Raw genomic sequence first — 27,692 nt, 5'->3', positions numbered from 1 at the left:
GTCAGAGTGACAAGGCCGGAAAAGTGACAGTTGGTGTGAGGTGCTGAGTCAGTCTGAGACCTGCGCTGGTGCCGAGGCGATTGCATCCTCAGACTGTGTCTCCTGCGACTGACTGCATCTCCTGCGACTGACTGCAGTTCTACTCCTTTCTATTACATTGCGTTTACCATACTAGTTTTCTTGATAACATTATTATTATTATTAGATATTTTTAAGCTGTTTTCAGGTACTCCGGCATCAATTACTACCAGGATGCCGCGATCTTCACGACGTCCATCTCGTGGAAGGCCATCACGTCAGGAGGGCGGAGAGTCTCCCATAGCCCATCGGACGAGGGCCAGAGCGCAACAATGGCAGAGACGGGAGGACGCCGCCATCAGCCGGAGTCGATCTCCAAGAGACCGCAACAGGGCTGCTGAGCACCACCCAGAGCCACAGGGAGCACCGGCCATGGAGCCAGAGGGAGCACCGGCCATGGAGCCAGAGGGAGCACCGGCCATGGAGCCAGAGGGAGCACCGGCCATGGAGCCACAGCGAGCACCGGCCATGGTGCCACAGCGAGCACCGGCCATGGAGCCACAGGGAGCACCGGCCATGGAGGCACGCGGCGACGAGCAGGTAATTTGTACCATTTGTTTGGCAGATTGTGAAGATGGAGACGCCAATACTACCCTACCCTGCGATCACCAATTCCACAGCCGCTGCCTACAACAATGGGTTGAAGAGAGTGCTACCTGTCCCATGTGCCGGGCGACCATTCCTGTCCTGCGAGGGGACCAGGATTTCAACCGTATGAGAGAGTTTCTTGATGAAAATGGAATCAACTACGTGATCGATGAGGAGAATGGTATTATAGAGATCTATGATTAATATTACCAGCTTAGAAGTATTTATTGTATTATATATTTTAAGAGTTTTCCTTTCTTGTAGAAGTTATACTATTTAATGCTTTAAAAAAACAAAAAACAAAAAAAAAAAATAAAAAAAAAAATATATATATAGTTATTGAATATTATTATAAGTATTATATATTTTAAGAGTTTTCCTTTCTTGTAGAAGTTATACTATTTAATGCTTTAAAAAAACAAAACAAAACAAAACAAAAAAAATATATATATAGTTATTGAATATTATTATAAGTATTATATATTTTAAGAGTTTTCCTTTCTTGTAGAAGTTATACTATTTAATGCTTTAAAAAAAAAAAAAAAAAAAAAATATATATATAGTTATTGAATATTATTATAAGTATTATATATTTTAAAATATGTTCTTTATTGTAGTAGTCTAATATTATTATTATTATTATTACACAGTATTTATAAAGCGCCAACAGTTTGCTCAGTGCTGTACATTACAATGGGAGACAATACATGAGACAGTACAGTAACAATACAATAAAATACACGAGCGGTTCAAGGCCCCTGCTCCTTGGAGCTTACAATCTAGGAGGGAGGGGATAGTGGTACAGGAGGAAATAGCTGTGGGGGATGGAGTGGTGGGGGGAGCGGAGGAGATCAGCAGTTAGGTAAGGGCGGGGTAGGCTTCTCTGTAGAGATGGGTTTTCAGGGTGCGCCTAAAAGTGAGGAGGGTAGGTGACAGTCTGATGGATTGGGGTAGTGAGTTCCAGAGGATGGGGGAAGCCCTGGAGAAGTCCTGGAGGCGGGCATGGGAGGAGGAGACCAGGGAACTAGAGAGTAGGAGGTCTTGTGAGGAGCGGAGAGTACGTTTTGGGTGGTATTTTGAGGCAATGTTATGAACAGCTTTGTACGTCAATGTTAGTATTTTGAATTGTATACGTTGGGCAATCGGAAGCAAGTGGAGGGAATGGCAGAGGGGGGTGGCGGATACGGAGCAGTTAATAAGGTGGATGAGTCTGGCCGCAGAATTCAGGGTAGACTGAAGCGGGGATAGCCTGTGTTGGGGTAGGCCTGCGAGGAGGGAGTTGCAGTAGTCAAGTCGTGATATGATAAGGGAGTGAATGAGTTGCTTTGTAGTTTCCGGGGTTAGGAATGGGCGTATTTTGGAGATGTTGTGGAGGTGGAGTCTGCATGAATTTGTCAGCGATTGGATCTGGGGCTTGAAAGACAGATTGGAGTCTAGAATGACACCAAGTACTCTGGCTTGCGGGGTGGGGCTGATGGTGGTGGTGTTGTTGGTCGTGATGGAGAGGTCAGGGAGAGGTCAGGGAGAGGTCAGGGAGAAGTCAGGGAGGGGGGGGGGCGTGGGCTGGGGGGAAAACTAGGAGCTCGGTTTTGGAAAGGTTTAATTTGAGGAAGTGGAGTGACATCCAGTCTGATATGTCGTTCAGAAGGCTAGTGATTTGGCCCAATCTCGTGGGCGGCGAGTGAGGTACTGGGTGGAGGTGGGGGAGGAGGAAGCAGGGAGTTGAAGGTGGAAAAGAGCTGGCGAGGGCTGGCGGAGAGGGTATTGATGAGGGTTACAAAGTAGGCTTGCTTGGCAGCATGGAGGGAGGAAGTGTAGGTGAGGAAGGCGGATTTATATCGGTTGAACGCTTGCTGGGATCTGGTTTTGCGCCATAGTCACTCTAGCGTCACTTGAGGTTTTTGGAATGGTCATTCTGCCAGGGTTGAAACGGTCGGGGTCTAATGTTTTGTGTGGTTAGAGGTGCTAAGGAGTCAAGGGCGGCTGACAGCGAGTTGTTCTAAACAGTAGTGGCCAAGTCAGGGCAGGACAGGGGAAGGATACTGTCGTAGAGTTGGTCAGCTGCAGAGTGGAAGGGGGCAGGGTTCAGGTTGCGGAGATTTCGGCCGGTGAAGGTTTGACGTTTTGGGGGGTAGGTGTAAGAGGACGAGGATACGGAGAAGGTGATGAGGTTGTGGTCAGAGAGGGGAAAAGGGGTGTTTGTGAGGTTGTGGGGGGTGCAGAGATGACAGAAAACAAGGTCCAGGGTGTTCCCGTCGGAGTGGGTGGAGGACTGTATGCACTGTGCGAGTGCAAAAGAGGAGGTTAGGTGGAGGAGTTGTGAGTTATGCTTAAAAATCACATTTATTGTTATTATATTTATTATTGTTATTATTAATATTTATTTTAAGATATTTTCTTCTCATAGTAGTTAATGATTAAAAAAAAATACAAAAAAAATTGTTATTTTATATTAATATCATTACAATGATATTTTAAGATGTGAATAGAAGAATCTGTTAGTTGGACTGAACGACAAAAACAGAACTTTTCATGTGTGCCCACCATTAGAAGTGGGTGGATGCAGGGAGGTAAATTCTAATGGTAGGCATACCACACAAAGCTGCAGGCATAATCCTAGTATAATTTTATTCAGCCGGCGATTGGTTTTCATGTAAAAGCAATCCTAGTGACTAATTAGCTGCAGGATTGCTTTTACAAGCAGCGGGAGAAGATGCCTCCCCCCCTTGCTGCCTTCCACGGCCTTCTCAGGCTTTCCCGTGCCATCGGGGGAACCTGAGAATGCAGCCGGTGTTTCTGCCAGCTAACCATAGATTTGACTGGAGACTGGAATGGAGCCAAACATCTCTATAGTCTAAGAAATCAGAAGCTTACCAGCATTTGATCACTTCAGTTTCGCAGGATATAAACAGCGCCATTTGTGAATTGGGAAAGCATCTGATCACACCGATCTTGGTGAGATTAGATAATGTAAGAGCAGAGGAGATATCTAGAGTCTGATAGACCCCAGATTTCTCAAAAATGAATGTATGACAATGTCCATCGCAGTTATAGGGGATATTTGCATTCCCTGACATAGCATTAAAAGTGATAAAAACAATGAAAGGGACAGTGTAAAAATAATTTAAAAATTCAAATTAACTTTAAACTCCATTAAAGATTTATTTTTTTCTACACAAGTTTCTGGAAAATGACAAAAACATTTTTTTTGTTTTACACAAAGTTGTCACTTAAATGATATATTGCTCACACAAGCCATGGGTATACGTGGAATTACATATATAAAATACATTCTGCTACTTCTCCCGAGTATGGGGGTACCACATGTGAGAGACTTTAGCAGTCTAGCCAAGTACAGGACCCCAAAATCCAATATGCTCCTTCAGGCGTTTAAAGGGCTTTATTTACTCATTACACTTCCTGACTACCTATCACAATTTAGGAGGCCCTGAAATGCCAGGATAGCACCAATCCCCCCCAATGATCCCTTTTTGGAAAGTAGACACCCTAAGAAATTTGATAAGAAGCATGGTTAGTATTTTGCAGATCCCATTTGTTGCCACAAGTTTTTGGAAAATGAAGAAAGAAAACAAAAACACATTTTTTTTGTTTTTTATATTTCAAAAGCTTGTGAGAAAAAATTAGATCGGCAAAATACTCACCATGCCTCTTTTTTTAAATTCCTTGGGGTGTCTACTTTCCAAAAAGGGTTTATTTTTTTGGGGGGGGGGGGTTGGTGCTATCCTGGCATTTCAGGGCCTCCAAAACTGTGATAGGTAGTGAGGAAGTGTAATGAGGAAGTTACGCACTGTCAAGCTTTCAAAGTGGTCATTGGATTTCAGGCTCCTGTATGTGGCTAGGTTCCCAAAAGGTCTGACACATGTGGTATCCTCATACTCGGTAGAAGTAACAGAATGTATTCTGGGGTGTAATTCCACATATACCCATGGCTTGTGTGAGAAATATATCATTTAAGTGACTAGTGACTGGTATTTTAGCACCTCAAGAAATGTGATGGGCAGTCAGAAAGTAAAAGCTGTGTAAATTCCATTCTCTATACCATAGTTTGTAGATACTATAACTTTCACACATAGCAATCAATATTCACTTACTGGGATTTTGTTTTACCAAAAACATGTAGCAGAAAAATAGCAGAAAAATATAAAAAGCGCACAGGTGATCAAATACCACTGAAAGAAAGCTCTATTTGTGTGAAAAAAAGGAAGGACATTTTGTTTGGGTACAGCTATTCTCTTCTTGTAGTAGTTAATAATTTAAAAAAAAAAAACCCAGGAACAATTGAGTACTGTCCGTGATACTTTTTTTATTTGCACTAACATACAATTTAGAGGACAAGCTTTCGGGGTATGTCCCCTTCTTCAGGTCTATCTTGTCCTCTAAATTGTATGTTAGTGCAAATAAAAAAAGTATCATGGACAGTACTCAATTGTTCCTGTCGCAAATGCACTAATACGGCTACAATCACCTCAAGCAAAAAAAACCCCAAAAATTAAAAAACCAAAATAATTATACCATTATTGGTATGAGGGGGCAGGTGGGGGGGATAACGCTAAGGGAGCGGGGGAGATAATGCTAAGGGGGCAGGGGGGGGATAGCGCTAAGGGGGCAGGGGGGATAACGCTAAGGGGGCAGGTGGGTGGAGGATAACACTAAGGGGATGGGGGGGATAACGCTAAGGGGGCAGGGGGGGATAACTAAAGGGACGGGGGGATAAAGCTAAGGAGGCGGGGGGGAATAAAGCTAAGGGGACGGGGGGGCTAACGCTAAGGGGGCGGGGGGGGATAATGCTAAGGAGGCAGGGGGGGGGGATAACACTAAGGGGACAGAGGGGGATATAACGCTAAGGGGGCAGGGGGGGATAACGCTAAGGGGACAGGGGGGGTTAACGCTAAGGGATCCGGGGGATAACACTAAGGGAGCGGGGGGGAATAACGCTAAGGGAGCGGGGGGGAATAACGCTAAGGGGGAAGGGGGGGATAATGCTAGGGGGGCAGGGGGGGATAATGCTAGGGGGGCAGGGGGGGGATAACGGTTTTATTGTTATTATATTTATTATTGTTATTATTATTTTATTAATATTATATATTTTAAGATATTTTCTGCTCATAGTAGTTAATGATTTTAAAAAAATACAAAAAAATATTGTTATTGTATATTAATATTATTATGATGATATATTTTAAGATGTGTTCTGACTTGAAGTAGTTATAATAGTTTATGCTTTAAAAAAAAAAATAAAAAAAAATTATATATATATATAATTGTTATTTATAATATCAGCTTAGATGTATTTATTGTATTATATCTTTTAAGAGCTTTCCTGTCTTGTAAAAGTTATAGTATTTAATGCTTTGAAAAAAAAAAAATTAAAAATGAAAAAAAAAAAAAAAAAATATATATAGTTATTGAATAATTGTCAAGGTCCTACCTTTCCTCAGACCTTGTGCTGCTCCATGTGCTGGCATCCATCTTAGGTGTCTGCAAAGCATTGTGGGATCCTTTATGCTTTCAGCCCTCTGCGGCTCCTCCTCCAGGAGGTGGCGGCTTATCACATATAAGTCTGCTGTTTGTAGCTGTCCATTGCATTCGTGTCCTGTCTGTTGCACAGCAGCAAGCTCCTATTTAGTTTCTCATTGCTCTCCTGGATACCGACTCGGCTTTGGCAAGACTCCTTCCTGGCTTCTGACCCCGGCTCTGGCGACCATCTTTCCTAGCTTCTGACCCTGGCTCTGGCGACCATCCTTCCTAGCTTCTGACCCCGGCTCTGGCGACCATCCTTCCTGGCTCCTGATCCCGGCTCTGGCGACCATTCTTCCTGGCTTCTGACCCCGGCTCTGGCGACCATCCTTCCTGGCTTCTGACCCCGGCTCTGGCGATCATCCTTCCTGGCTTCTGACCCCGGCTCTGGCGACCATCCTTCCTGGCTTCTGACCCTGGCGACCATCCTTCCTGGCTTCTGACCCCGGCTCTGGCGACCATCCTTCCTGGCTTCTGACCCCGGCTCTGGCGACCATCCTTCCTGGCTTCTGACCCCGGCTCTGGCGATCATCCTTCCTGGCTTCTGACCCCGGCTCTGGCGATCATCCTTCCTGGCTTCTGACCCCGGCTCTGGAGACCATCCTTCCTGGCTACTATTCTACTAAGTCATCCGCTGTTGCTGTTGGACTTGCATGGACTCTGTCTTGTTTTTGTATAATAAACCTACCTTTAATTGCACCTCCTTGTGTGTCTGGCTCCTTGCTCCCTGACAATAATATTAATAGTATTATATATTTTAAAATATGTTCTTTATTGTAGTAGTCTAATAGTTTATGCTGAAAAATTATTTTTATTATTACATTTATTATTGTTATTATTATTAATATTATATATGTTAACGTATTTTATGCTGATAGTAGTTAATGATATAAAAAAAAATACGAAAAAAAATGTTATTGTATATTAACCATTTGACGCCCGGCCTCTGGCCTCTGGCGTCCGTAAAAATGGATTAGCTTTCCGGGAGGCCGCCATATGGCGTCCTTCCGCACATGCGCAGTTTGCGCGCTTGCAGAGCCGTGCAGCGGCGCGATCTGTCACCAGCTGTGTACCTCGGACCTGCTGTGACCAATCACAGCAGGTCACATGACAGTTGTATACAATGGATGGCTTCATTCATGCAATCCATTGTATACTAGTGTCTAGCTGTGAATGGTCACAGCTAATCACATGCACATGTCATGTGATTAGCTGTGGCCAAATCACAGCTAAGCACAAAAAAAAAAAAAAACCTGAATGAATCAATGTCATTCAGGTAAATGCTTGCTTATAGCAAAGTAATTTTTTGCTATAAGCAAATTGTGTAAAAAAAAAAAATATTGATCACTTCCCCAAAGTAGTACAATGGTAACATTGTACTACTTTGGACATAGTGAAATATAAAAAAAAAACTTAAAAAAAAGAAAAAAAATTTAATAAAAAAATAAAAATAAAACAAAAATATATATAAATTTTTTTTTCACACTGTCACCAGTCAGTGTCCCTGTTCACCGTCATGCCAGTTATATGATGACGCTGTACTGCACTGGTGACAGTATGTAAAAACAAAATAGTGAAAATAATTTTTTTAATTTTTTCATTTTCTGAAAAATTATGACAAAAAAAAATACAACTTCAAAAAACTCACCATGCCTCTTATGAAGTACGTCGGACTGTCTACTTTGCAAAAAGTGGTCATTCGGGCGATATCTGTACTATTCTGACATTCTTGGACCTCAAGAATTTAGATTGGCTGTCAGTACTTCAGGATTGATCGATATTTAGATATATCCCATAGTTTGTGAACTCTATAACTTTCCTACAAACTAAAAAATACATCCTAATTTGGGTTATTTTCACCAAAGACATGTAGCAGAATACATCTCGGCCTAAATTTATGAAGAACAATTATTTATTTGCAAACTTTTATAACAGAATCAAAGAAAAATGTGGGTTTTTTTTCAAAATTTTCGGTCTTTTTTTTTAATTTAGCAAAAAATAAAAACCCCAGCGATGATTAAATTCCACCAAAAGAAAGCTCTAGTTGTGTGAAGAAAATCATAAAATTTTAGTTTGGGTACAATGTTGTATGACTGCGCAATTGTCATTCAACATGTGAGCAACAGGAACTTGCTCTAAGAATATACATTAGTCAGTGTGGGCAGCGCTGTTGGATGAGATTTTTCATCCGCAGTTAAAAAAAGAGCATACGGTATATGCCGAAGCATGGGGGCCTGGGGTGGCCAGTGGGTGGATGGCCCCTATGCTTCAGTATATATTTAAAAAAAAAAATTGTTGGGAAAGATTTCTTCATCCACATCGACCGATGTGAATAGAGGAATCTGTTACATAGGATATATACCCAACAAGCGACGTACTGGTACATCACTGGACTTTGAGTGGTTATATCAGGATCCTGGTATAGTTTTTTTCAGCTGGCGATCAGTTTTCCGCTTTCCACGGCCTTCTCAGGCTTTCCCGTGCCATCGGGGGAACCTGAGAATGCAGCCGGTGTTTCTGCAAGCTAACCATAGATTTGACTGGAGACCGGAATGGAGCCAATCATCTCTATAGTCTAAGAAATCGGAAGCTTACCAGCATTTGATCACTTCAGTTTCGCAGGATATAAACAGCGCCATTTGTAAATTGGGAAAGCATCTGATCACACCGATCTTGGTGAGATTAGATAATGTAAGAGCAGAGGAGATATCTAGAGTCTGATAGACCCCAGATTTCTCAAAAATGAATGTATGACAATGTCTGACTACGGACACAGTACAGGAGATGACCAGAGACTACGGACACAGTGCAGGGGATGACCAGAGACTGCGGACACAGTGCAGGGGATGACCAGAGACTGCGGACACAGTGCAGGGGATGACCAGAGACTGCGGACACAGTGCAGGGGATGACCAGAGACTGCGGACACAGTGCAGGGGATGACCAGAGACTGCAGACAGTGCAGGGGATGACCAGAGACTGCAGACAGTGCAGGGGATGACCAGAGACTGCAGACAGTGCAGGGAATGACCAGAGACTGCTAACCTTTGGGGAGGGAGGGGGAGCGGGTACCTGAATTTGACAGGTACCCGCTCCCACTTCCGCGGAGTTGTCCTTCCTTCCTTCTTCCCGGGCCGGCTTCTGTGACAGCCGGGTGCCCACTGCGCATGCGCGAGAAGCGCTGCGCTTTGTGAATGGCCCGGCGCCTTCTGGGACCTGTCATGTGTCTCAGAAGACACCGGATCATTCACAAAGCGCAGCACATGCGCAGTGAGCACCCGGCTGTCACAGAAGCCAGCGCGGGAAGACTGTGCAGCGCTGGAGCGAGGAACAGGTAAGGCCCTGCAGGAGAGAACAGCTGAGCGGCTGGCCCGGTATTCTGACATGGTGGCGGCAGAAATACCGGACCGGCCGCTTTATATTCGCTCCATAAGACGCACTGACATTTTCCCCCCTTTTTTTTGGGGAAAAAAGTGCGTCTTATGGAGCGAAAAATACGGTATATAAAATACATTCTGCTACTTCTCCCGAGTATGGGGGTACCACATGTGAGAGACTTTAGCAGTCTGGCCAAGTACAGGACCCCAAAATCCAATATGCTTCTTCAAGTGTTTAAAGGGCTTTATTTACTCATTACACTTCCTGACTTCCTATCACAATTTAGGAGGCCCTGAAATGCCAGGATAGCACCAATCCTCCCCCCCAATGATCCCTTTTTGGAAAGCAGATACCCTAAGAAATTTGATAAGAAGCATGGTTAGTATTTTGCAGATCTCATTTGTTGCCACAAGTATTTGGAAAATGAAGAAAGAAAACAAAAACATATTTTTTTTGTTTTTTTATATTTCAAAACCTTACGCACTGTCAAGCTTTCAAAGTGGTCATTGGATTTCAGGCTCCTGTATGTGGCTAGGCTCCCAAATGTCTGACACATGTGGTATCCCCATACTCGGTAGAAGTAGCAGAATGTATTTTGGGGTGTACTTCCACATATACCCATGGCTTGTGTGAGCAATATATTATTTGAGTGACTAGTGACTGGTATTTTAGCACCTCAAGAAATGTGATGGGCAGTCAGAAAGTAAAAGCTGTGTAAATTCCATTCTCTATACCATAGTTTGTAGATACTATAACTTTCACATGCACTTTGGTTTGGGTGCCATTATGAAAAGGGTCCTGTGCAAGTTTGTAGCTGTGCGTTCCAGACTCGCAAGTGATAGAGCAGACTGGCATATGGAGATAAGTGTTCACATAGGATTGCTATTGACAGAAGTTTTTCCCATTGATGTCCGTGGGAGGCGTTTTCCCATAGAAATCCACGGGAGACGTTTTTCCATTGAAGTCCACGGGACGCGATTTCCCATTAAAGTGCACGGGACACGATTTCCCATTAAAATGTACGGGACATGATTTCCCATTAAAGTGCACGGGACACGATTTCCCATTAAAGTGCACAGGGCACGATTTCCCATTAAAGTGCACAGGGCACGATTTCCCATTAACCTCCCTGGCGGTATGATTCTTTCCGATTTTTGGTGCTGAAAGCGGTACCATTATTTTGCATGGAAATATGTAGTTTTTTTATTGTAGGCCTGTAATTTTTAGGAATAACTCACTGAAATCTGTCCGAACAAGAGTCTAGTAAACATCCCGGGTAGGATACAACTTGAAACATGAAATCATAAATTATAATTTAATAAATAATCATAAAAAATAATAATCTAATAATAATAATAATAATACATTTAATTCAATAATATAATCAAACCAAAAACACTGAAATGTGAAATATAGCGCTAAGTTCGCACATCGCTGAGCAAAGTCGCAAAATCGTTTTCAGTGCAAGTGGTTCTGATTTACTATCGCTGTTCTCTAGCTGATCTAAACCGCTTTTGACCTAAAGGGACACTTTTTGGACGCCATGGACATTTCTCAGTTTCCAGGCAGAAAGAACAGACAAAATGCAGGCAGGGCACAGGACAAAGCATTAGGGACAAGATGTATGTGAAATTGGTTGAGACAGCAATGTTTTACTATGTAAAATGTCAAAAAAAAAAAAGACATTTTTTTAAATTTTTAAATTTCCCGCCGCCAGCGGCGCCCGTACGTCCCGACGTCACAGGGACAGGACACAGAAGGCGGATGCCGGCATCGGCCGGAGAAGATGGCCGGGGACGCTGCAGGGGACACATCGTGGGAGCGCAGGGTAAGGTAAGTGAGGAACACATGCCGGAGCAGCGCCGCATGGTAAGCCCGAGTGAAGCTCGGGGTTAACGTTTCTGGTACTGAAATGTTACCCCGAGCTACACTCGGGAATACCGCCAGGGAGGTTAAAGTGCACGGGGCACGATTTCCCATTAAAGTGCACAGGGCACGATTTCCCATTAAAGTGCACGAGGCACGATTTCCCATTAAAGTGCACGAGGCACGATTTCCCATTAAAGTGCACGGGACACGATTTCCCATTAAAGTGCACAGGGCACGATTTCCCATTAAAGTGCACAGGGCACGATTTCCCATTAAAGTGCACGAGGCACGATTTCCCATTAAAGTGCACGAGGCACGATTTCCCATTAAAGTGCACGGGACACGATTTCCCATTAAAGTGCACAGGGCACGATTTCCCATTAAAGTGCACGAGGCACGATTTCCCATTAAAGTGCACGAGGCACGATTTCCCATTAAAGTGCACGGGACACGATTTCCCATTAAAGTGCACAGGGCACGATTTCCCATTAAAGTGCACGGGACATGATTTCCCATTGAACTGCACGGGGCACGATTTCCCATTAAACTGCATGAGGTGTGATCTCCCATTGAAGTGCACGGGTCGCGATTTATCACTGAAGTCTATGAGGTGCAATTTCCCATTGAAGTCTACAGGGCGTGATTTCCCTCTGAAGTCTACAGGGCGGGATTTCCCATTGAAGTCAATGCAAAGCAGTGTGTGAACCCAGGTGCCAGGAAGCAATTTCTAATCCTGGGCCTGGGATTTGTTGAGCCCTGTGCAAATGAAAATCTTATATCTCCAGGGCTTTTTTTTCTCAGAGAACAGGTGCAGGAACTCAAATCATCGAGTGGGTGTGGCCTAATTTTACAGTGGGAGTTAAAGAGACATTGTTACACCAATGATCTCTGTATGCTTATACTGCAGGGGTTTAAATTTTGAGTCCAGACCTACTAGCCGGTCACAAAACGTACTCGTCACCAGTTGCCCCACCCAACCTTGCCCAGGCCCACCTCCAACCCCACCCCTGGCCCACCCCCAACCACACCCCCTTAAAGCTTAAGAAATTACATTTTTCTTTAGAATAAATAGTCTGAAATATAAAACTGTATACAGTAATGTATATCCCAGCTCCCCTGTACTCCATTATAGTGATATGACGTGTACACAGTAATGTATATCCCAGCTCCCCTGTACTCCATTATAGTGATATGACGTGTATACAGTAATGTATATCCCCCTCCCCTGTACTCCATTATAGTGATATGACATGTATACAGTAATGTATATCCCCCCTCCCCTGTACTCCATTATAGTGATATGACATGTATACAGTAATGTATATCCCCCTCCCCTGTACTCCATTATAGTGATATGACGTGTACACAGTAATGTATATCCCCCTCCCCTGTACTCCATTGTAGTGATATGACGTGTATACAGTAATGTATATCCCCCTCCCCTGTACTCCATTATAGTGATATGACGTGTATACAGTAATGTATATCCCCCTCCCCTGTACTCCATTATAGTGATATGACATGTATACAGTAATGTATATCCCCCCTCCCCTGTACTCCATTATAGTGATATGACGTGTATACAGTAATGTATATCCCCCCTCCCCTGTACTCCATTATAGTGATATGACATGTATACAGTAATGTATATCCCCCCTCCCCTGTACTCCATTATTGCGATATGACATGTATACAGTAATGTATATCCCCCCTCCCATGTACTCCATTATAGTGATATGACATGTATACAGTAATGTATATCCCCCCTCCCCTGTACTCCATGACTAGAGCACCAGAGATAGGTCATCCAAATTCCCCCCTTACTATACTTAAATAAAAACCATGACACCAATTTTGGAGTAAATGGCCAACATGGCCTTTTATTAACAAACATTTTTTTTTAACACCAACCATTCCTTATAACAGAAACATACAGAATTGTTGTTGTTGGTCTTCGAAGGCACCCCACAAAAATGATCTGAAATGCACCTGCGGACAACCATATTACACAAAGGCCTCCAGCCGCAACCAACCAGCTCGGAGACAACCATACCATCCGCAGTGCAGCACCACCACCTTCCAGTTAAACCTTGGTTAACTGGAATGTCCCCGGGCACACCATACCACCGATGGGTCCCACACCATTATCTGTACCTCCAAGATAAGAACCGCCTCCAAGACCAACAACCGCCCAAGACCGAAACAACCCCCTGTCCCCCGAGAGGAACACAAAACTCCCTATAACAGGGGAGGGCGGGAGGGAATCTCACTCACCAACGTCCAGGTCCGAAATGATGCCTCCCCCCCCTGGGACACCCCACCCTAAGGTGCGGCAGAGCCCACCCACGCTCTCTCTCCACCAACCAGCACACCCATCTATCCTTTTCCACACCCCCCTGGCACATCATTAACCCTTTCTTATTCTCCTTCCCACTCTAGGCCTAGTCATGCCTGCCCTGCGCTAATTTTCCTTTCCTTTTTTCGCTACGGGCATTACTTTATTGCGATATGACATGTATACAGTAATGTATATCCCCCCTCCCATGTACTCCATTATAGTGATATGACATGTATACAGTAATGTATATCCCCCCTCCCCTGTACTCCGTTATAGTGATATGACATGTATACAGTAATGTATATCCCCCTCCCCTGTACTCCATTATTGCGATATGACATGTATACAGTAATGTATATCCCCCCTCCCATGTACTCCATTATAGTGATATGACATGTATACAGTAATGTATATCCCCCCTCCCCTGTACTCCATTATAGTGATATGACATGTATACAGTAATGTATATCCCCCTCCCCTGTACTCCATTATAGTGATATGACATGTATACAGTAATGTATATCCCAGCTCCCCTGTACTCCATGCTAGTGATAGGACATGTTGTATACAGTACTTACTGTCCCCCCGAGTCCCCCGCGGCGGTGGAGAGGGTGTCTCCTCTCAGCGGAGGAGAGCGGACCTCTCCTGCACTTGTCCCCTCGGCGGTGGTGCCGTAGAAGCCGGAAACCGGAAGTTGGAAACCGGAAATCAGCTTCACAATGAGGCTTGGAGCGCAGGTGCAGTCACTCCAAGCTTCATCTGTGCTGACCACTCACAGCCGCTCGCCACAGAGGAATTTCTCCTCGCATTTGGCGAGTGGCTTTTTCAATCTCTGCTATACTGTATGTATGCTGTCCCTGCCTACCAAGTAAAAATCTTCCCCAGTGAAAACTTTACAACTTTTATTCCCTAAAAAAGCAAAACCCATCACTCACCTATGCACCTCCTATTCAGGGGTGGACTGACCATTTGGAAACCCCTTGAGATGCCTCTGGTACCTTTTTCATAGGCTTTTTTTGAGTTTGGGCAAGGACACAGGGGCCCCATGATCCCCTATTGCCCGGGGGGCCCCATGAGTTCTCAGTCTGCCCCTGCTCCTACCCACTGCTCACCTCTCCCCCATGTCCAAAGCTCTCCTCTGTACCACTGTTCAAAGCTCACACCTGTCCACAGCTCACCCCTGTATCCCTCTCCAAAGCTCACCTCTATATCTCTGTCCAAAGCTCACCCCTGTACCCCAGCCCACAGCTCACTTCTGTACCCTTCTCCAAAGCTTACCTCTGTATCCCTGCCCACAGCTCACCCCTGTACCATGACCACAGTTCAGTTCTGTACTCCCTCTCCAAAGCTCACCTCTGTACCCTTGCCAAAGCTCACCCCATACTCTGTCCACAGTTGAACTCTGTACCCTACCCACGGCTCAACTCTGTACCCCTATCTACGGCTCACCCCTGTACTCTGCCTGCAGCTCACCCCTCTACCCCTGTCCACTCCTCACCCCTCTACCCCTGTCCACCTCTCACCCTAGTACCCTGCCCATAGTTTACCTCTGTAACCTGCCCTCAGCTCACTTCAGTACCCCTGTCCACCTCTCACCCCAGTACCCTGGCTGCAGCTCACCTCTGTATTCCTCTCCAAAGCTTACCTCTGTACCCCTGCCACAGCTCACCCCTGTACCCTACCCACAGTTCACCTCTGTACCCCTTTCCATCGCTCGCCCCTGTACCCTGCTCGCAGCTCACATCTTTACCTCTGTCCACCTCTCACTCCTGTACCCTGCTCGCATCTCACATCTTTACCCCTGTCCACCGCTCACCCCTGTACCCTGCCCGCAGCTCACCCCAGTACCTCTGTCCACCTCTCACCCCAGTACCCTTCCCGCAGCTCACCTCAATATCCTGGCTGCAGCTCACCTCTGTACTCCTCTCCAAAGCTCACCTCTGTACCCCGCCCACAGTTCACCTCTGTACCCCTTTCCATCACTCACCCCTGTACCCTGCTCGCAGCTCACATCTTTACCCCTGTCCACCGCTCACCTTTGTACCCTGCCCCCAGCTCACTCCTGTACCCTGCCAGCAGATCACCCCTGTACCCTACTCGCAGCTCACCCCAGTACCTTGCCCAAAGTTCACACCCTGTACTCCTCTCCAAAACTCATTTCTGCACCCACCAGCAACAGAAGAATTTACTTTCATGCTAAAATAAATATTAAAGTTAAACTTTCACCAGTACTCATCTCTGCCCTCCACTCTTTTCTCATCAATTCTTACTTCTGCACCCCCCACCTAATCTGCCCACACATTAAAAGGAAGGGAGAGCTAGAATAGAATTGCCAGGTTTATTAGATGATAAGCTGGAGGGTGGAGCTGATAAGGGCAGGATGGCTTACTAGCTGATGAGCGGGAGGGGGGGCAGAAAGTGGCAGCGCCTCGTGTGTGGACACTGCACCCTCCCCATTCAGAGGTGCAGAGATAAAGAGGCTAGTTAGAGCTGAAGCTGCAAGTGCTTAAGTCACTGGAATGAATGATGTGAGTGCCGTGCATTCTTTCTGCACCGTGTGCAAGGGCAGGGAGAGCTGTAGAGAGCCGCCCGCTGGGTTAGCTCAGCTATGCTGTCACAGGGGAGCCGGGCAGTAGATAGTGGTGAGCACAGGGCTAGCGTTGGAAGTAGCAGAATGCCATTCCGCCATGTTCCAGCTGAAAAAAAACCCTGAATATCTCACTTTACTAGTTTCTTCCCCGGCCAGGAACACCAGGACCAGGAAATTACATTTTACATGCCACTTCTGGGTCATTAACAGAAATGGAAGATCCATTTACTGATCTTCCTCCCATCTATCCAGCGGCACACAGCATGCTGGTTCTGGGTTCGCCGATGGGCGTAGAACCTGGAAATCCAGTGAAAGGAGGTGCTAAGATTGCTGGTGGGGGGATATCAAAAGAGAAGATTTATAGCCACCTTTTAGGAATAGTTCACCTTTCCGCCAAATCTATCAATGCATATGTTCACTTTCCACAAAAAATAAATAATATATATGCATATATTTTTTAATACATTTCTATGGTTTTCATTTTTTTTTACTCTTTTTCTATTTAAAAAAAAAAAAAAAGGATCGTGATTAGCCGGCTCTAAGGGGAGGAAGAGGCCAGATTTATTTATTTTAAGCATCTTTCAAAAAAGAGAAAGGAGCATGATTGGCCAACTATAAAGGGAAGGATGAAGAGGAAAGATTCTTTTTTGTGACACTAAATGATATCTTTATTTTTCAAAATAATCCGTACACATCTATTTCCTAATATCTGTATAATCTATTATTCTGCCTGTGTCTAACATCCTCTGTGAGCTCCAAAACATCTCCTTTTCCCTCTCACTGTTTTTGAAAAGAACATGTGAGGTGAGACCAGCATTTTCCGAGATATGTGGAATCGATCTGGCAGAAGTGTTTGAGTATAACTAGTTTTTTTACATGTTTTTTACTAAATTTTCTAAACGTTTTATTTTTCTATCACATAGGGACAAAAGATCCCTATGTGATGCATTTTTGGTGACAGGTTCTCTTTAATGAGACATTAGGGTCTAAAAAATCCCTGATGTCTCACCTGCGCTTCAATGAAAATAATAGAGTGCAGACTGCACTTAATTAGTTTCTTCACCAGCCATACTGGCTGGTGAAAGTGACATTTTATATGTCGCTTCTGTGTCATTTACAGGAAGGGGAGATCAACAAGCATTCTGTTAGGACTTGGGTCTGAGACTGCGACTTCTGTGATGTCCGACTGTGGCTCTTCTTGCTGTGCTACCCGAGATGTTGGACAGGTTCCTGATCCTATGGACAACCTTGCCTTGCAACTTGTTTCTGGGGAACCTTGCACTCCTTTCTCTACCCACGGACTTCCTGATTTAAGCCATATCCCTGCACTTTCCATTAGCCAGATTGTTGTGCTCTTCTCCAGCCCGTATGTTGCTCCTTTCACTACTGTTGTCTTCTGTATCTTCACTAACACTCGTTACTGACCTTGGCTTGTATATCAACTTCACTTCTGCTTGATCCCAAACTGAAACCATTCATTATCGACCTTTGGCTTATTGCTCGACTTCGCTTCCACTTAATCCCAACCCTAAACCACTTGTTACTGACCATTGGCTTGTTTACTGACTAGCTTTCTGCTTGATCCCTACCTGCTACATCTGCTACCAGACTCCGGCTTAATCACCTCCTGGTGGGGTGATTCTGAGGAGCACGAGCTTGCACTAGCATGCAGCAAATACTATCTCCACAATCACACGTATATTAAAATTAAGGGAAACCCTACTGGAAAATTTAAAAAACAACATCAGAATTTAGTTATGGGGATATGGGGAGTGGGAATCCTAGATGAGAAGGAAGCAAAATATCTTATTCCTTCCAAATGTAAAATCCCAGTGTTCTATTATCTGCCAAAAATCCATAGGAGTTTAAATCAACCTCCTGGGAGACCCATTGTCAATGGGATAGGGTCCATACATTCCCGGATTGGAGAGTATATAGATTTATTTTTGCAGCCTTTTGTAAAACAAATGCCTGCCTATTTGAAGGATGGACAGGATATCACTGAATTGATTGAGAATATAGAGGTCACACAGAATACCATACTAGTTACTATTGATGTAAATTCATTATATACTAGCATCAGACATGAAGAGGGTATTGGAGCAGATAAATGGGCTGTAAAGAATACACTGAGATCCACAGGAGGCAGAGGAAATTCATCATTCAATTACTAGAGTTCGGCATGCTTAACAATTATTTCTGGTATGCAGGAGATTTTTGTCCAGAAAAAGCGTGGCAATGGGCGCAAAATTTGCACCTAGCCTAGCAAATATTTTCATGGTGAGATGGGAACATGAAGAAATTGTTGGGAAGGTATGAAAAGGGTTAAGAACATGGAAGAGATTTATAGATGATATCCTGGTGATATGGAGCCACTACAGGTTTTTTTTTAAAACACATAGAAAATAATCCACACGGATTGGGTTTTTCCCAGACTATAAATGTTGAATCAGTAAATTTTCTAGATTTATGTATTTTTAAAGATAATGAGAGATTATATACAAAAACATACTTTAAGGAGACAGATAGGAATGAATACACTCCTACCTCCAGTTGTCACCATCCACAATGGATTCAAGGGATACCGAAGGGGCAGTTTAGTTGCATAAGGAGAAATTGTTCGAGGGTTACGGATTATATTGATCAATCTGAACTGATTAATCACTTGCCTACCAGGCACTTATACCCCTTTCTTTACCAGGCCAATTTTCAGCTTTCAGTGCTGTCGCACTTTGATTGACAATTTCGCGGTCATGCAAGATTGTACCCATATGAAATTTTTATAATTTTTTTCTCACAAATAGAGCTTTCTTTTGGTGGTATTTAATCGCCGCTGGGCACTTTATTTTTTGAGCTATAAACAAAAAAATTGCAAAAATTAAAAAAAAAAAGTTTCTTTGTTTCTATTATAAAATTTTTCAAACAGGTAATTTTTCTCCTTCACTGATGTGCGTTGATGAGGCAGCACTGATGGGCACTGATAGGCGGCACTGATGGGCACTGATAGGCAGCACTGAAGGGCACTGATAGGCAGCACTGATAGGCAGCACTAATGAGGTGTCACGGATAGGTGGCACTGATAGGCGACACTAGTGATGGGTACTGATAGACAGCACTGATAGGTGGCACTGACTGGCGGCACTGACTGGTGCCACTGACTGGCAGCAATGCTGGGCTGCACTGATGGGCACTAGTGGGCACAGGTGGGTGGCACTGGTGGGCACAGGTGGGTGGGCACAGGTAGGTGGCACTTCTGGGCACACTTGTGTGACACTGCTGGGTGGCACAGGTGGGTGCACTGCTGGTCACAGGTGGATGCACTGCTGGGCACCGGTGGGCGGAGCTAGTAGGCACACTGCTGGGCACAGGTGGGCGGAGTTAGTGGGCGCACTGCTGGGCACAGGTGGGCAGAACTTGTGGGTGGCACTGCTGGGCACCGATCATCAGGGCATTGATCATCAGTGCCCTGCTGATCGGTGCCAATCCCTGCTCTAACAACTGCCGGTTCTCGGCAGTACTTTCCTCACGATCTGACAGCGTGAGGAAAGTGCAGCCGAGAACCGGCAATTGCATTTCCCGGTGATCAGCGTGTCATTGGACACGGCTGATCACGTGGTAAAAGGCCGCTGTGATTGGCCTTTTACCACATCACGTGATCAGCTGTGTCCGTAGGACGTAGCGATCACGGAGATCGCCGGGTGCGCCCCCAGGGGCGTGCAGGAGAGCGCGTTCTGGGAGGACATCATATGACGCCCACCGAGAACTGGCCGGCCGCAGTGCAGCCGTCATTCAGCTATCTGCGGTCGGCAAATAGTTAAACAAAGGTTTGTACAAAAAGGGTATGATGCAGGTAGATTGGAAAACCTGAGATTTGAAATCAGTAAAGAATACATGGGAAACAGAAAGATAAAAACACTAAAAGAAATGAGACCTAAAAAAGAAGATAAGAAGCTGGAATTTGCTTTTATTTCCAATATGGAGATGGAGAGGATGATGTGTAAGTATTGGCCTATATTAAAAAGGGATAACATTTTGGGCCCATTGTTACTGTCAGGGATCGTCCCCTCGCCGACGCACATCTATGCGCTGGGGCCGGATCCCTGTCAGCCATGGCGGTGTGCGTTCTAATGTGCAGGAGCGTGCGGTTAGGCGCATGGGCACCGGCGTGCACGTCATCGCAAGGCGAGTTATTTAAATCGCCAACACACTTTAGCCTATGCCTTCTGGTCTACAACGTCCTGTACTCCATAACCTGATTATGTTGCTGTATCTGATCTGACCCTGACTAAGAAAGAACTCTGCTTGCACTGACCTGGCTTATCCTTGACTATCCGCTTGCCTGCTCCCTTGTACCTGATCTGCTTGGTCCTACCTGGCCTGTATCCTGGTTACCGCCATACCTACCTGCTGCTGCACCTACGTTCCTGCATCCGCACTTGGCCTGTATCCTGGTTGCCGCCATACCTACCTACTGCTGCACCTAAGTTCCTGCATCCACACCTGGCCTGTATCCTGGTTGCTGCCATACCTACCTGCTGCTGCACCTACGTTCCTGCAACCGCACCTGGCCTGTATCCTGGTTGCCGCCATACCTACCTGCTGCTGCACCTATGCTCCTGCACCCGCACCTGGCCTGCTCCTGGGTCATCACCTGCCTATAGTCATCTCAAGACCCACCAGGCACTCAAACCACTCCTGGCTTGGTGCCCTCTGTCCTCACTATCAGGGGCTCCAAGCGGGCGTAGTAAGAGGATGCCCTCCTTTCCACGTCAGGCTCCCCAACCAGGTACGTGACAGTACCAGAAGGCCATGTCGGAGCCTGAGAGAGGGGCCTCTCCTCTAGAAGAAATCTGTCAGCACATTGCGGCACTGACACAAGCCGTCAAGGGCCTGCAAGAGGGATATAACCGATTTGAAAATCATTTTCAGACCCTACTTTCTGCCAGCGCCACAGCGACATCTGCTCCAACTGTCGCTTCAGGAGCTATAATGAACCCTGCAGTGATGCTGCTGCCCCCAGAGCCAAGGGTCCCCGCACCCGAAAGGTTTTCTGGTGATCGCAACAAATTCAGGGCATTACGCAACGCATGTGAACTGTATTTTGCATTACAACCTCGCACCTTTTCATTAGAGGCAACCAATGTGGGGTTCGTGATATCATTCCTCCAGGGAGAACCACAAGCATGGGCTCACCATCTGCTGGAAAAGGAAGACGTCAAGTTAGTTTCCTTAAATCGCTTCTTTGAGGCTATGGCTCAGCTCTATGATGATCCCCAGCAATCTGCATCAGCAGAAGCAGCTCTCCATTCCCTTCAGCAGGGCAGCTGAGGACTATGTGACGGAGTTTAGGCGCTGGAGCGCCGATACCAATTGGAACGATGCTGCCCTACGCTATCAGTTCCGTTTAGGCCTTGCTGAACCCCTTAAAGATGAGCTAGCCCATGTAGGGGTACCAAACACGCTGGAAGAACTCATTAATCTTGCTATCCAGATTGACCACCGGCTTAGGGAACGAAGACTGGAAAGGTCTGCCAGCCAAGTCTGCCCTATGTGGATGCTATCCAGGGCACCATCTCCAGCAAACATGGTACCAACTAATCCTACCACACCCAGTGTTGAAGAATCCGAACAAATGCAAATAGGGTTGCTACGAACCTCACTTACTCCGGAAGAACGCCAACGCAGCCGACAGGGTAACCTGTGCCTCTATTATTGAGAACCCAGCCATTATGTACGAAATTGTCCCGCAAAGCTGCGGAAGTCTCTGACTACCCTGCCTGCTAAACTACCATCTGCAACCATCAACCCTGCTCACAATGCCATTTCTGTCTTATTCCAGCTTCTGGGAAGAACCCTGCCAGTGTCTGCTATCATTGGCCTGCAGCTGCTTTATTGACTCAGCTTTCGCCCTGCAACATCAGATACCCTTAAAAGCCAAAACGCAGAGACTGACAGTATACTTGGCTGACAGATCCAACATTAAATCTGGGGCAGTCACCTAGGAGACCATTCTGCTACCCACTGTAATACCTCCATCTGGCCACAAGGAACTACTATGCCTGGATGTTATTGCATCACTACTGTTTCCAGTTATCTTGGGAATCCCATGGTTACAGGCCCACAACCCCAGCGTGAATTGGGTATCTGGTGAAGTGGACTTTAAATCGGCCTACTGCCACAAGCATTGCTTACCTTAACTTCCTGCTCAATCTGTGCCCCTACTGTGTATGGACATTGATGATGAGGTATGCCAAATCGTTCCTGCAGCCTACCATGACTTCCTCAATGTTTTTAGTAAATGTGGTGCAGACACCCTTCCACCCCACAGACCCTACGACTGCCTAATTTAACTGCTACCCGGGGCCGAAATTCCCTTTGGTCGGATCTTCCCACTTTCAGAGCGTGGGTTGGAGGCACTGAAAGACTACATTGATGATAATCTAAACAAGGAGTTCATCCACCCCTCCACCTCCCCAGCAAGAGCAAGTATCTTCTTTGTAGAAAAAAAAGATCATTCCCTCCGCCCATGTGTAGACTACAGCAAGTTGAACAATATTACGGTTAAAAACAGATATCCCCTGCCATGCCATTAGTCCCAGAATTATTCCAAAGACTCAGGTCCGCAACTGTAATTACCAAGTTGGACTTAAGAGGGGCATACAATCTCGTACGAATCCGGGAGGGAGATGAGTGGAAGACAGTCGTCTGTATCAGATTTGGGCAGTTTGAGTACCTAGTCATGCTCTTTGAACTATGTAATGCCCCTGCAACCTTTCAGCACCTGGTAAATGACATTTTCAGAGACTTCTTAGATAATTTTGTGATAGTCTACCTGGATGACATTCTGATTTTTTCCACATCTATTGAACTTCACCGAGGACATGTGCAGAAGGTCCTTGGTCGCCTCAGACTACACAGACTATATGCAAAGCCTGAAAAATGCGAGTTTGAACGCCAGAGCATTCAATTCCTAGGATTAATTATATCCACTGAAGGCTTTAGGATGGATTCCCAGAAAGTCTCTGCCATCCTGAAATGGCCTGCACCATCTTAAAAAAAGGAATACAACGTTTCATAGGTTTCGCAAACTGACCAAACAAGGGGTCTGAATCTGTTGGACACCAGAAGCTCAAAGCGCTTTTGACTCATTAAACAGACTATTTACTTCAGCACCCATACTAAACCATCCAGATCCAGCACTACCCTTTGTGGTAGAGGTAGATGCCTCAGAGAATGCTGTTGGGGCTGTCCTATCACAGCGGCAAGGCCTGAAACTCTTACTTCATCCAGTTGCCTTTTTTTCCCGTAAGCTATCCCTTGCGGAGAGAAACTATGATGTAGGGGATCGAAAATTACTTTCCATCAAGTCAGCCTTGGAGGAAAGGAGGTACCTTTTAGAGGGAGCAGCACACCCCATTTTGATCTATACCGATCACAAGAATCTGGAGTACCTGAATACTGCGAGATGTCTAAAACCCCGACAAGCTAGGTGGGCACTTTTTTTCACCAGGTTTATATTTCACATTACCTACAGACCAGTCTCTAAGAATATCAAGCCCGATGCCCTGTCTAGGATGTTCAATGATCCTAAGGATCCTCCTACCCCTGATACGGTGCTCTCAGCAGGCAACTTCTGTCTTTTACAAACAGACTTTTTTTTACAAATTCAGCAGGCATCTTTAGGGGCTCCTTCCCCACCAGGAGTAACTCTATACATTAGAGAAGGTTTACTCTGGTCAGGAGACAAGATCTTTGCACCAGAAAGTATCCGATTGGTAATTTTGGGGCTATATCATGACCATCCCCTGGCAGGACATTTTGGGGTCCACAAGACTTTAGACCTAGTGCTGCCCCTGTTCTGATGGCCTGATTGGGAGAAGGACTGCAAGGCTTATGTAAATTCCTGCCCCACATGTATATGTAACAAGGGCAACAGAAGCAAGACCTGGGGATTACTGAGGCCCCTACCAGTCCCTGTTCGACCTTGGGAAATTATCTCAATGGATTTCATTGTAGAACTGCCACCATCAGAGGGATGTTCGGCCATTTTTGTTGTAGTGGATCATTTTTCTAAAATGGCCCATTTTATTGCCATGAAGGGAGTACCTTCTGCAGCTGAGACTGCCCAAATCTTCATAAGAGAGGTGGTGAGGCTCCATGGTGTTCCAGGGAACATTGTCTTGGATCGAGGGGTACAATTCACTTCAAAATTCTGGAAAGCACTCTGTGAGAAGCTGAAAATGGGACTCTCTCTTCCACTTATCACCCTCAGACCAACAGGCAAACGGAAAGAACCAACCAGACCTTGGTACAATACATTGGCTGTTTTACGTAATTTTCCCAAGATGACTGGGTATCACTTTTACCCTTGGCCGAGTTTGTATATAGTAATTCAAAACACTCGGCCACGAAACAGTCCCCCTTTTTCTCTAATTATGGATTTCATCCTGTGTTTCTATACAATATAGTGCCTGAATCATCAATTCCAGCGGTCCAAAACACTTTTGAATTCCTTCAGCAAAACAACAAGGTTCTACAGGAGAAAATCACAAAAGTTCAACGGGACAATAAAAGATTCTTTGACAGGAAAAGGAAGGGGGACCTGGTCCTGGAACCTGGTGAGGAAGTATGGTCGTCAACAGCCAATTTAAAATTCACTTATCCCTCAAAGAAGCTAGGTCCCAAGTTCATTTGACCCTTCCCAGTAAAAAGAAAGATTAATGACGTAGCATACGAGCTTACATTATCGGAATCACTAAGGATTCACCCGGTATTCCACGTATCACTGCTCAAAACCTCTGTCTCTAACCCTTTTCCTGGCCAGGAATTGGGGCCACCTGAGCCACTGATCGTCAATGGCGAAGAGGAATATGAGGTAGAGACAATTATTGACTGTAGAAAGAGGAGGAACCAGCTCCAATATTTAATTAAATGGAAACAATATGGATCTGAAGACAATTCATGGGAATTGGAATCCAACATCCACAGTAAAGACTTAATCTTGGCAATCAGACACAGGCATCCAGAGAAAATGGCCCAGTTGGGCATCTGGAGGCTGCCCTTGGGGGGGGGGGCACTGTCAGGGATCGTCCCCTCGCCGATGCAAATCTATGCGCCTGCGCTGGATCCCTGTCAGCTGTGGCAGTGCTCATGGGAGCGTGCGGTTACACGCATGCGTACTGGCGTGCACGTCATCGCAAGGCTGGCTATTTAAATCACCAACACACTTTAGCCTATGCCTTCTGGTCTACAACATCCTGTACTCCATAACCTGATTCTGTTGCCTGTATCTAATCTGACCCTGACTAAGAAAGAACTCCGCTTGCACCGACCTGGCTTATCCCTGATTATCCGCTTGCCTGCTCCCTTGTACCTGATCTGCCCGGCTTGTCTGACGCTGCTGCATCTACATTCCTGTATCCGTACCTGGCCTGTATCCTGGTTACCGCCATACCTACCTGCTGCTGAAACTACGTTCCTGCATCTGCACCTGGCCTGTATCCTGGTTGCCCCTATACCTACCTGCTGCTGCACTTACACTCCTGCACCCGCACCTGGCCTGCACCTGGAGGTCTTCCGAGTCATCACCTGCCTACAGTCATCTCAAGACCCACCAGGCACTCATGCCACTCCTGGCTTGGTGCCCTCTGTCCCCACTATCAGGGGCTCTGAGCTGGAGTAGTAAGAGGACACCATCCTCTCCCCGTCAGGCTCCCCAACCAGGTACGTGACAGTTACCAAATAAACCTGGGTTTATATATTGAAAGGCATCGAATCTACAGACCAAGCTGGTTAAAAATATAATTTCCCCTCCAAGGAAAAATCCAATTAAGATGTTTGATCTCAAAGGGTTTTTCCCATGTAAAAAGTGTAATATTTGTAAAACAACAGGGATGAAAACTAGGAAAATAGAGAGCTTTATGTCACAGGTTACGACAAAAGAATTTAAGATTTATTAGTTCATAACATGCACTACCCCTTATGTGACCTATTTATTGGAAACTTCATGTAAACTTCAATATGTAAGCAGAACGACTAGGTCACTGTATAAAAGACTCAAAGAACATGTCTCTAATATAAAGAAGGGAAGAAGGACCATAATTTGTCCAGGCATTTTAGAGACGTCCACAAATGTGATCCAACACAATAACGATTTTGTGGAATAGATAAAGTGGAGGGACACTGGAGAGGAAGTAACAAAATTACAGAAATCTCTAGAAATGAAATGTTTTGGATTTTCCAAATGGACACTTTGAAACCTAAAGGTCTGAATGTTGATCTGGACCTTTATTGTTTTATTTCAGACACATAAATAGTTTTATTATATATTATATTAAATAGGGATTTAAGTCTAAATTTTATAGTTGTCCACGTCCCATCTCCCATACCCAGCTCAGGGATATTATCATACTGGTGGAGTGTAATGGTAATTACTATTTATATTCTAGATGGGCTTTTAGCTCAGTACAGAGATACCGTTTGGATGACGAGTTCTATTAGTTTCTAGTCTATTTTAGAATAGATATTTAGGGGATTAGGAGTAGTTGCCTTTCCTCTGGATTTTAGGTATTTTAGATGAACTTTTGGTATTTTAATACATGGTAATTGGGTTTTATTATAACTGTGTCTAGGTACCTTATTTGTATTTTTAAACTCATTAATTTTTAACCAAAATTGTATAGTTTTATATAGGGGTAAAATATTCCAATTTATTTGTCCACTAATAGATTTACGAGGTATAATATGCTATGGGGATTATTTATAGGATTAATTTGCATATAGTGTTCTGGATATTGTATATTAATAACAATTAATTAATTTATTTATATTTATTTATGAGATAGTTGGGAGATTTTTTTTTAATTATGTATTTATTATTATTTATCTATTTATCCAATATTTATTTGAATAGTGGATGGATAGTGCATATACAATTTAGATGGCGTTGCATGTAATATTATGCATTGCTGCTATTGTATGTAAGAAGTATATATGTGCTGGTATAGAGTGTTATGCCAGTTATGCCCCCCTGATATGTTTATAGAGCATTATACATACTTGCATTTATATACTGGCCCATTTGAGTTGGTGGTTTTCATTTATTTTATCAGTGGCCTAATACCCTATTTCAAGATGGCGCTATCGGTCTGTGCTAAGGGGAGGAGTAAGAGTATATAAGTGGCCGCCGGTCTGATGTACACACCCTTTGTGAAGAAGTCGGAAGTGACGAAACACATCAAGGACTTGACGACGGACATAGACATAGACCGGAAGTTGCAGAGTGGCCAACTTGATTGAGGTTTATTCACTGAT

General features: G+C 44.8%; 1 protein-coding gene across 1 annotated transcript; it reads left to right on the top strand.

Moving 5' to 3' along the window:
- Positions 1-181: 181 nt before the first annotated feature.
- Positions 182-27,692, top strand: LOC149445771 (uncharacterized). Its single transcript, XM_089653407.1, has 2 exons — positions 182-847; positions 27,491-27,692. The coding sequence occupies exons 1-2, from the start codon at positions 253-255 to the stop codon at positions 27,496-27,498; spliced, it is 603 nt and encodes a 200-aa protein (XP_089509533.1). The 5' UTR covers positions 182-252; the 3' UTR covers positions 27,499-27,692.

Source organism: Staurois parvus, unplaced genomic scaffold (assembly GCF_062004578.1).
Source record: "Staurois parvus isolate SC_StPar_1 unplaced genomic scaffold, SC_StPar_1.0 ptg000711l, whole genome shotgun sequence".
Taxonomy (NCBI): Eukaryota; Metazoa; Chordata; class Amphibia; order Anura; family Ranidae; genus Staurois; species Staurois parvus.
Note: the sequence above shows the minus strand (reverse complement) of the source record. Positions and strands in the feature narration are given on the sequence as shown.